Below are 12,162 nucleotides of genomic sequence, written 5' to 3'. Positions count from 1 at the left end.
CCCAAGCAATAGGAAGGGGGGAGGGCGGGAGGTGAGAGGCAGAAGCAAGGACAGGAGAGTCAGCAGTGCTGAGCGTCAGGAGGACACATTCCTGGCGGTGAGTCAGGAGCCAGGAGGGGAAACTGTCAGCCCCAGCGTACCACATCATGTCCAGAGCAGAGCTCTCAAAACCTCAGAGACAAGAAAACTATCAATAAGTACAGGCATTATCTAAACCAATACTAAAACAGATTAACACGGGCATCACCATTGTTAACCCTGGAAATAATATTGAAGAATTAAATTTTCTTGTGAGCCTCAAGATACTTACAGTGTTCCTTTTTAGACTTTGTGAGGCTCTGCAAACTGAATTCAAGAAACTCAGGCAGATACAGTGTCTCACACTCAGAATCCCAGTGCTTTGGAGGCCAAGGCAGGAGGATCGCCTGAAGCTAAGAGTTGTAGTGAGACCCTGGTGCTGTAAAAATAAGAAAACCTATCTGAGCATGGCATTGAGCACCTGTAGTCCTAGCTCCTCAAAGGTCTGAGATAGGAGAACTGCTTGAAGTCAGGAGTTTGAGGTTTTAGTGAACTATGATCATACCATTGCACTCCAGCCTGGGCAACAGAGCAAGACCCTGTGTCTTAAAGAAAACAAACAAACGACAAGAAGAACAACAACACAAACCCTCCAGTTTAGAACTGAGACTAGTAAAATTACTTTAAAAATGATTAATTTGCTTTTTTCAAAAAGTTTGGAATTGGGTATGCTAAAACCTCTTAATCCAGTTGGTTCAGTATCTTTCTGTGGATTGATTCATCATTCTGGTTTTTGAACCAAGACTGCCCTTGGCCTGTTCGAAGGTGGCAGGACCTGACTGCACAATCCACAAATAACATGAAATGTTGGAATTGGAAAACCCATTCATCTTACTAATGATAATTCTATGAGATTTAATTATAGATAAATAGGACATTGCATATTTAATACTATTCATATCTGTATGTGGAGGGAACTCTGAGCTCAGAAAAGTATGATTTTTATTTCAGATTAGAAGGTCTATTCAATTAAAAACGTAAGCATGCAGAACACACAGGTTACAGATACATGTGTTCCAGGCCGGGAGAAGGGCCAGGCCAGGCTTTTACTCTTTGTAGTAGACATTGAACTTCTAAATACAGGCACTATATTGGTTTTCTCTTTACATTACTCTCCTGCAGATATCCAAATTAGTCTTGGAGAGCTCTCATTATTCAGCATACTTTATTTAGAAAGCATCTAATATTAAGGCTAAGGATTATTTGCTTCCGAGACCAAGTGAGACGGTTGGCAAATATAAGTGGGATTTTCTCTGAATAGTGCTTTCTAAAACTGAGGGACATTTAAATACATACAATTAAGCTTTGATATGCCTAAAATAAGACTGTAGTTCTGCAAGTTCTTGAAAACTGACCAAGGAAATCACAAAAAAGGAACAACTATTCTGTCAACCAAAACAAATTTTTGCAGGGGAATTTCCAGAATCAATGTGTTCTGTCCTAAAATAAAACTTGTGAAGGCTCCAAGTCAAGGGCTAATGCATCTCTTAGGGGAGAAAGTTCTTTTATCTCAAACACCAAGCACATATTTTTCAGTGTTGCCCAGTAAATGCGTGGTAGTAAATCTTACTCTGATTGAATGGGAAGGCGACATCATTACTGAGCAAACATTCTAGTCAATTCACTCCATAGACTGGGGGGTGGGGGCCTCTCTGTTACTATAGAAAAGGCTGCATAGAAACTATTGTTTCTTTTTCTTTTTTTACTCTATTAACACAATCAGAGATTTGATTGAGCAAATATTCTAGGCAATTCACTCTATTGACGGGGGTGGGGCCCTCTCTGTTACTAGAGAAAAGGCTACATAGAAACTATTGTTTCTTTTTCTTTTTTTAATCCATTAACAGAATCAAACAGAGGTTTTAGCATCATAGAAAAATATGCTCACAGACACAGAAAGACAAATTTTGCATATTCTCATTCACATGTGAGGGCTTAGAAAGTTGATCTCATGGAGGTAGAGAGCAGAGTAACAGAAACCAGAAGCTGGGAAGGGTATGTGGGCAGGACAGGAGGAGGAAGAATGGCTGGGTCATGGGCACAAACACAGCTGGACAGAAGGAATAAATTATAATGTTCAATAGCAGAGTGGGGTAACCGTAGTTAGCAACCGGTACTGCTTATTTTAAAGTAGCTAAAAGAACTTGAAATGCTCCAAACATACAGGAGTGATAAATACTTGAGGTGATGGGAAAATACCCCCAAGTAACCCGACTGGACCATCACACATTCTGTGCATGCAACAAAGTATCAGTGTACCCCGTAAACATGCAAAACAGTGGGTATCAGTGAAAACAGGCTTAATGTTTACTTTAGTAATAATCTTCTTACCCGTAATATTTCCTTGTTCATATAGAACCAAATCACAAAAGAAAAGATTTGAAGAAGAATTGAATGAAAGGATGATTCAAGCAATTGATGGAATCAATGCACAAAAGTGAGTACTTTTTCATCTTAAATTATCATTCAGCTCTTATTTAAAAACCCTATTATTTAAAAATAATGTCATATTCTCAAAAAATGTTTTACCAGAGTCTCTACAATACTTAGCGTGACAAAGCTGAGTTTCTAAGACAATTTGTTATTCAGATCACCTCAATTGTCCTTGATCATAGCTTTTGTTAATAGTAATTTCTTTCATCCTTCAAAATTTTTAAAAATTTCTACCTACATAATAGTCCCCAAGTCAACTACCAATAAATAACATGAGATGTAATTGTAGGGAGAAAAATTATAGCATAATGTGTTCAGCAAGTAATATTTTTAAAAGATTGATAAGGGTCCTAGATGGGAAAGTCTTCAGATTTTTTACGTGATGCTATCCATCCAAAATGCATCTATTGTCCTGCAAAATTAAAGAGCATTGAGATGCCTGGAAGAGAATTAGAATTAGAATTCATAGTGAACATGGGAGAAGACTGATTCTTGGGGGGACAAAATATCATTCAGCCTACGAAGCCAAGAATTGCTATAATTGTTTTAAATGGCTGCAGAGACATGGGGGGACAGAAAGACTGGAACAATTTAGAGGAGGTAACGGCCTTCACAGCCTGGACAGAATGATTACCTTCACTGGCTTTAGTGTTCTCCGCAGATGCATGTGTCACAGGTAAACTCATGGAGAGCAGAAGGCAGATGTACCAGATGGACTCAATGTGGTGCCTGGTACATCTTAGAAACTCAATACCTGCTTGTTGAATTAAATTATAGTGAAAACATCAGGCGGTCCAAATGAAAAGCCTTCACAGAAAAGTTTCCATCTTATGGAACCCCATTTAATTCTTATCATGAAAACTGACTCTTGAAAAGTGTAAGTGATAGGGCAGTGCCTGTGACTCAAAGGAGTAGGGCGCCAGCCCCAAATGCTGGAGGTGGTGGGTTCAAACCCATCTCTGGCCAAAAATTGCAAAAAAAATGAACAGTGTAAATGATTTTTACCTAGAACTCTCTGCCTCTAAAATTAAGTCACAAAGCATCAATCAATGCAAGTATTTGCAAAATGCATTCCTGTTTGAGATTGCTCCCTGTAGGTATTTATTTTATAATACTTAAAGAGCTCATGAAAGAATCCCCTGAGCGCGTGTGTGTGTGGTGTGTGTGCGTGTTTGTGTGTATGTGAGTGAGTGCATATGTATCTATGCAATGGTCTTGCTCAGGCAAGAGTTGCAGTTCAGACGTGCTGGAACATACCTGGAACAATTTTTATCTGTCTGGACCCTCTCTGTGTACCCCAACAGATGATGCCTCTGCTCGTTCCAGAGAGCTCCAGACACACTAACTGTGTCTAGACAAATTCCCTGCTCGGGGCGGTCCCATATACTAGAGGTGGTGGGTTCAAACCCAGCCCCGGCTAAAAACTGCAAAAAAAAAAAAAAAATTCTCTGCTTGGCCTAGCACAAGGATCAGTGTGAAAAACATCTTCCCTTTGGGGAGAGGGAAAAACAAATTAGAGCTATCAGCAGCTAAAACCTAGAAAAGTAACGGATTTGATAAGACCCAGGCGGAAGGATATATTCATTCAAACAGGCATAACAGCAACCCATACCGTGATACTAATAATACTAATAAAACACCATTTCAGAGGAAATCTTGTTTTTGACAAAGCTTAGTTATTAATAGCAATAATAATACTTCAAAACAGTCTCTAAAGTCAGCCTCCGGAAAGCCTCATGCTGGACCCTCACACTGGGCCTGAAAGCTTCAACACACGAGTGTGATGCAGAGACACAGATTCGATATTCAGTCCACAACGGTGGGAAAGTGGTCTTCTCTCCATGTTAGCATTCCCTTCACTGTAAGAATGCACAGTTTTACATTGCAGGATATTTTGGGGTGAGAAGGTGAATGTACCTATGTCCCTCACCTCAAGTGAGCCTCTTACATAGAATTTCCTTTGTGGCCTCAGCCTAACAAAACAACAACCCAGTATAAATTAATAGGACATCATTTCCGGTAGTACCCAGGGACGGTGTTTGACTTTCTCCCTGGTATACAGGCCACGTGGGCAGGAACAACGCTGAGGGACCATAAGCAGGTGTACAGCACACACATATTTCTTCTCCTCTCCTCTCCTCTTCTCTTTCTGGATAGTTCCAAGGCCCCCAAATTATATTTGACCTTATCATTCCACAGGAACCTTTTCTATTCCCAATATCCTAATCAGGTTTGTGAATCTGATTTTTACTAGTGGGAAGGGAGGCCACCTCAGAGAATTTCTGGACACGATGACAGTGTGTGGGAGGAAGGCCCTCTCCTCAATTCTGAGGACAAAGCAGAGGGAATCAGAGCTGTCACTCATTGCCTCAAGGGACACGCCACAGGCCAAACACAACTTGCCGTGGGAGGGAGGCAGGAGCCGCAGAGAGCGGGAACTGGTCATGTCCCCAAGCGCCATCCACCCTGGGGCTTACACAGCGCAGTGTGTGGCTCTGGGGTCACCAGGAAGGCAAGTCCTGATCTTGGGACCTTCCCATCTCCCTGCAGGGCGCTGGTAACCAAGACCTAGACTGGCAAGTTGGCACCCCTGCTGGTAAATGAGGAGCTGATTTTATATCCACTTGATAGATTTCACTATTGTTTTATTTCCAAGCGTATATTTTTCCTGGAGCATTTTTAAATTAGATTTTTCTTTCTCAGTAAGGAATTAATTTTTAGTAAGTTACCTGCATACATTATTCATGGTCTGCTAAGTACATAGTTCTAAAATTGAGTATGGTTAAAATGTATCTTAAATTGTGTGTTCTGGCCCTTTTAATGTTAACCAACCTTTGATTCCTCCTACTGGTCTTATCTTATAAAATGGAACAACAAGGTAATTCTGCCCCTGGTGCAGAAATAAGAAACACAAGAAGTTCGTTTCCCTGGTACCTAAGCTTATAGCCTTGAATCTAAAAGTGTTTTCACTGACCTCATCATTAACGGCAGTCACCCCAGAACATGTTACGGGGGTGGAGGGGGTCATTCTGTTATTCTTCTGGGACACTCAAGCTACTCATGGTGCAGTGAGGGTCTTCAGGCCCTGAGAGGGATGCTGAGAAGACCAGGAGATTTCCCTCCCCGGTATCCTGGTCTGCTGGGTTAACTTATCATTAGTCACGTTAAGCATCAGTCCACACTTAGAGACCCTGATCTGGAATCGGGGGAGACTGTGCCTGCTGATTCCTGATAAACTGGAACAATTCCCCTTGACCTTTCTCCCTAGATCTTCAAAGGCCTATGTTCTTTATCTCCCAAATATATCTCAAGGAGTAAAAAAATGCATACAAATATGACTGATGGTTTGGAAAAGTATTACATTGAGAAATTTATGTGAATCGACAGTTGTTTGAATAGATAGGACATTTTTGGAAATTTATACAAAATATAATTTTCTCTCAGATGTCCTAGTATATACATTCTCTTCCTCTTTCTCTCTCTTTCTATATATGTATGTGTGTCTGTAGATATAAATATAAGTATAGATATAGATAGAAACGTTATTTTAGATACAAATGTACAGTTACATACACGGACAGAATATACATGCGTATAATATGCGTGCATATGCATATACATATTCAAGATATTATATTTTTAAGTATTTAAGAAAAATTAGAAAAGTAGAAATATAAATTTCTTAGTGACTAATGACCCCTCCCAGGCAGTAATATATTAACATTTTTTTGGTATTTCTGGACACTTCTCTTTATGCATAGATTTGGATTTAACATTCTTGTATTTGTGAATATAAAGAGTATTTCCTTCTATTTCACTTAACTTCACTTCATAAAATATGAGTTTATTTTATTGCCAGGCATGTGATGTGCCAGGACTCACATGCCCAGCTTACTCAGGCACATGCCTGGGGTCTCTGTTGAGCTGATTCCATGAAACACTGTAGCAGACAGTCTCCTCCTTATGATCTCTCTCTATTTACCACTTCCTTCCTAAAGCAGATCTCTGAAGGTTGGTTAGGGTGGGATAACGCACCCTTCTGTATGATTTTTATTTACTTTTCAGCATCTGAGAGATCCGTAGTACTTACGCTTGTGTTTTTGTTTGCAACAACATATTCCAAACTTATGGCTCAATAAGATGTAATAGTATTTTCACTATGTTTTTTGAAAATTATGTTCAAAATTCACAATTTTTACTTTCTAGAAGTGAAAAAAGTGGCAAGCAAATATTTTCAGTCAGGGTGGAAGAAGCAGAATCTTCCGAGCCAGATCTTGAGGGCGCTCCACTGGTTTGGTGGTTCTGTGATATGTTGCCTACGAGACACAGAGAAAAATGATGCCTTTTTTTGAAGCAAATCCATCAAGAATTGAAACTATCATGTGATTTTTTTCAGTAAAGCATCAGTAAATCAATTTATAAACATACCTGAGCCTTAAGGATTACTTATCTCCCAGGTGCTTAATTTGGATAACTTGAGTTTCAGTTTGACATGACAGTTTCTTAGTACCACCAAATTTTCCAGAGGGCAGTGTGTGAGTAGAATAAAACATTTGCAGACCCTGGTAATCTGTAGATCCCACATCCAGTTATTTGGCTTCATACATTTTTTTAAGAATGTTCAGTTTGGAATGATTTGCAATAAAGAAAGAAGAATGCAAGTCTTTTAAAAATAATAATAAAAAATATTGGTCCAGATCTCTGCATGGAGCTTTGGTTTTATGATGTGTCTCTTCTTTTTATTTGCAGGCAATGGCTCAAGTCTGAAGATATTCAGAGAATCTCACTGCTTTTTTATAACAAAATACTAGAAAAAGAAGTAAGCTTTTTTTTCTTCAAAATCAATTGTTTTTTCTGAGTTTTGAGTTCTTCATGTAATTGCACTGTTTCTCCATGTGACTTCTGAACTGCCTCTGGCTCGTATCAGAACTCTTCCTGGCTTTTCCTGAGCTTCTCCCATGAGTGTATGTCGTTGGTTATAATCTTTCTCGTTACCAAGTTTCTGTCTTTGCCCAGTCACCGTTCTCGTCCCTCCTGGGAACAAGTGATGTCTGCATTCTGTCGGAGATGTAAGCACAAAAGGAAAGGGCAGGAGTTGATATTAGACCCTCTCAATGTGAAATTTTCTCAGATAAGTCTTGAAAAGAAAGCAAAAACCCTTCCTGATAAATTTACAATGTTTTTACACAAATTACTCCGATATTTTGACAAAAATATGAGTTTTATACCCAGTCCCTTTTTGGGAGAATTAGAAAACCCAGACTTTTAAATTTTGTTGCATCTGAATACTTTCACACTGACTCTCAAAACAGATCTTATTTCAGGCACAAATAAGTAAGCAGACATTCAGTTTTTGCATGTTGAGCTTAATGCACATTTGCTTAAATGAATTCAGTCATTATTGCAAAAAGGAAAACCATTCTTCCAGCTCAACTTCATTTTATCACCTTCTGTGTTTATCTAGAAAAGGAAAAAGTCTTAGAGGTAGTTTTCATCGTCCAGCTATATAATTACAAGCTTAGTTCAAATAAAAGGTATATTAATGGCAGCATTCATAGCTCTGGTATTAAAATGCTACTGAGAAAATTCCAGGCATTGTTTTATGAATACTTAATGGATATATTAGGTATAAAAATTCCTTTCCAAATTTATTAGGGTTGGGTTTTTCAGGCAACTAAGACTTTCATTTGCATTGGTGGCTGGGAGAATCGTTTACTTCTAAGTAGAAGACTTTGGCTGCAGACAGTTTACCAAATTCATGATTAATATAATGGGTAGTTATTGGCCACCTGATCCTTGAAGAATTCTACCAAATATTAATGAGTGCTTATCTTCTAACTGTTATTCCTTTTCCGATGGAAGTCCATTTCTTTTGTTAAAACCACAATGAAATTCCAACTCATACCTCTGTGCAAAGCCCTGAGGAAGTTAAAGGATAGGGGCGCATTGTAAATGAATGCGCAGAATGCCATCAATTGGGTGCAGTCATGTTTCAGCAGTTATGCTAATGCGGCTTCCTCGGCAGCATAGAAATTATGCTGGCTATTAAGTGATTAAATTTACCAAAAGAATTCTAGTAAACAGAAAGTGATCATTTTAAAAATGAAGCTTTGATTTCATTGAGTACGTCTTTGTAAGATGCCAGCTTAAAGATCAATTTTAGAGAGCTTCAAGATTTAGGCTCACTGTGCAGCTGTCCACACCGGCTCCTCAGCCCAGCAGGAAGGACAAAGACGATAAGACATACCTGAAGAGAAACCTCACCAAGAGGCTAAAACCCCAGAAATACATGCTTTTCTCCCATAACTTGGGAAACAGTCTAGGCAAATACAGCTAATACGACCTGACTGTGTTCTCAAAGAGTTTCAAGGGCATTGCCACAAAATTTTATTTCCTTTAATGTTATTATAAAACCGTGTTTTGAGAAGCAGTTTAGCCTCACGGTTGGGAGTCTGAGTTCAGGAGCCTGGTGGAGGTGCTGGCTCTCTCATGAGCTGTGTCTCTCTGAGAAGGGTAATCAGTCATTCTGGTCCACAGTTCTTCATCGAAAAATAAGGACAGCACGTCCTTTGGGTTTACTGTGAGGAATAAATGAGTTAGTGCTGTAATGCATTTAGAGTGCAGGGCACACCTGGCGGCTAAACGCAGCAGAGATCCTTATCATCACTACACGGTACAGCACTGTCTGGCTTCCGCATCCTGCACTAGCAAGCAGGGCCAGCCTCAAGCAGGTAGTGGATGGTGTGGAGAACCATGCAGGCCGCTGTTGGCTGCACTGGACAGTCAGCGGGAAGGAAGAGTCGGTCAGCCAGGCTCAGAACAAGCAGATGAGAACAAAGGTGGCAGGGCTTCTGTCTTTGCTCACCACCTCTAAGCAGCATTAACATAAATATAAAATACTAAAATAGTGAAGATGAAGTTGGGATGCAGTTTTGTTTTTGGCAAAGATGGCAGAGGTAGCGATGTGAAGGAGGTATTGGACAAGGGGATTTTGCCCTTTTAGTAATGTTAAAAGATGCCCCAATGGTTTTTAAGACATTAATCATTTCTGATTAAACCCATTAGTAATCTAAGAATATCATTATGTAATCATACTTTCTCAACATAATGATGAATACCTAACAGCCAATAATATTTCTGTTAAAATGTTAGCAAGAGAAGTCCAAAGGTGTTCCAAACTGTCTACCCCAGATATTTAATCTATCTGACTGGGAAAGATAGACTAAACCCCTGCAGGTTTCTCCATGTGACCTTAAATTATTCCAAAATGCTTAAAATTGATCCATACTGTCTTTGCACAATTAACATCTGACCCTTAATGTGGAGACTATTATCCCCTTTTTATAGATAAAGACATACCCAGAGAGACGATATAAAAAAGGAAATAAAGAGAGAATAGTGAAAGTTTTGGCCTCAGAACACCTAGCTGTGTTACTCTGTGAACCTAGGTACATGGCTTAACCTCTGAAACCTCCTCTCTTAAGGGGGTAAAATAATAGAGCTGTTCTTGGCACCTGTCACAGTGATGACTCGCAGGTCTTGGGTGGTTCTCTCCTGTATGTCCACCCTCCCAGAGCTCCCCGGCTTCAACCATGCAGCTGGAAGAATGGAGGGAGGACTTACATCTCCTCTTTCCTGCCTCACAATCCTATTAGCAAAAACTTATTTTAATCACACAAAACTAAATTAATCACACAAGACCTGGCATATAGGGAAAGGAACCTATGAGATGGACACATAACACTGTCTCTGTGCCCTTCACTGTGTCAGTGAGGTGCATGATGAAGGAGGGATTCTTTCCAACTACTTCTGAGCTTTTGTGAATGAGAGACACAGCATGTATTCTGGGTCTCCACTCATTCCACACTGGGTTTGCCAGATTAACCCATATTACTGTGTACAGCCACAGTGCTCATGCGTTTTTGTGGCTGTGTGATATTGTAGTGTATGACTAGGACATTATTTATTTGCTACACTATTAATGGATACCGAGTTGTTTCCATTTGGGGTCTGTTACAGATCTCGCTGCTGTGAACCTTTTTCATGTCTCTCCTTATACATATGTAACCATTTCTTTTGTAACTATAAATAGACAGGATGTCCTGGATCCTGGAGTAGGTACACATTCAACATTAGAAGATAATGTCCCACATTTTTCCAGCGTGGTTGTATCAGTTTATATACCAGCATGTAAATTGTTCCAAGTGTTCCGATTGCTCCACATCCTTGCCTACCATTTGGTATTAAATTTTAGCCACTCTGGAAAAAAAATAAATGGATATGTCTTGCATTTCCTCAACACTATGCACAAGTAAAATATGATTATGTGAAATTGATTCCTTTTCCCCCACAATTATTGCAGATGTCAGCCCCACAGGGGATCTCGGGCACTGGCACCACGGGTTGGTCCCTCTGATTCACTCACTCAGCTTTCTAGTCAGCACATGGCTCCTTCCCAGAGTGATTCAATTACACGTAAATGGGTTTCAGAATGGCTCCACTCATAAATTGTGGTGTTTAGAAGTCAATTCTTCACAGTGCATTTGGAGGGAGGAAGCACTCGCTGCCGAGGTGAGCAGCCGTGGTCCTTAGTGCCTTCCGGCTGCTGTGGACACAGTTCCTGAGTGTGACGCCTGCCCTGGGTACCACGAGGCTGCCAGGTAACTGTATGCAGTGGTTCTCCCACAGAAGTCTCACTCATGGCTTCCTCTCTCCCCTAGTACCGAGCCACTGCCCTGCCAGCATTCAAGTATTACGTGACTTGCGCTTGCCTCATCTTCTTCTGCATCTTTATCGTGCAGATGCTGGTTCTGCCAAAGTAAGTACTTACGGGGCTCCGCTGCTGCTCTCAGCTGGAGCGCCTCCCGCTGGAGGCCAGTTATATTCACATGTATGGAAGGATGCTGACTTCTCAACCCGGGGGTAATTCAACATGTCACAGTAAAGAGGGGGCCTGTGAGGATCCCAGAGGTTAAGTGGCCCCCGTATGTCTTTCTTAGTTATAATGATATTGGCTTTTCAAAGTGGATATGTTGATTGAACTTACGTGGATTCTTTTAAAATAAATTTAGCCTTCTTACTTCGATACTGTGATGCCCAGTCTAGGAAATGTAGCCCCATAAACTCTTCCCACCAAGACCACAATCAGCAGATGTTGTTTCTAATAAACAAATGACATTTTTATATATTGAAAGAGCAAAACCTGCACTGGGCATGCTTTGCCCACCCACCCATTTTGTTTCCAAGTTCTGTTAGCGATCTCTTCCTCTGCTCTGTCTGAAATCTGCTCTCTGCAGCCATCTGATTATTAGAGGTTGGGTCCAGCTGGCCTCCCCGAGGAGAGACCTGGGTGCAGAGGGGAGACTCTGGGCTGGATTCCTTCTGCCCCACCCATGCATGAAAAAACAATTACCCTCTGATTCCTGAATAATCTCCCCCTTGCACCTGCTTAATGAACATGATACAAACCATACGACAGATTCTAAGAAGCTGATTCTCATTTTACAATCTGAAGGAAAGTAAAAGAAAATTACTGTCTTTCCTACAGTGATTGATGATATGGAAATAAATTTTAAGGTAGATTTTTTTTCCCTTATCGGTATCTTATTTTATAAATGCTAAAGCAATAATTTTCAATCTAGTAGAATTCAG

At 40.2% G+C, this 12,162-nt stretch overlaps 1 protein-coding gene across 1 annotated transcript in view; it reads left to right on the top strand.

The window, feature by feature from the left end:
- The window catches only part of ADCY2 (adenylate cyclase 2), a 398,303-nt gene that overhangs the window by 300,945 nt on the left and 85,196 nt on the right, over positions 1-12,162 (top strand). The window contains 3 exon segments of the mRNA XM_003789554.2: positions 2,435-2,515; positions 7,261-7,330; positions 11,232-11,329. Coding sequence (XP_003789602.2) covers positions 2,435-2,515; positions 7,261-7,330; positions 11,232-11,329 — 249 coding nt within the window.

This window comes from Otolemur garnettii, unplaced genomic scaffold (genome assembly GCF_000181295.1).
Source record: "Otolemur garnettii isolate 467f Iridium unplaced genomic scaffold, OtoGar3 scaffold00033, whole genome shotgun sequence".
Lineage (NCBI taxonomy): Eukaryota > Metazoa > Chordata > Mammalia > Primates > Galagidae > Otolemur > Otolemur garnettii.
Note: the sequence above shows the minus strand (reverse complement) of the source record. Positions and strands in the feature narration are given on the sequence as shown.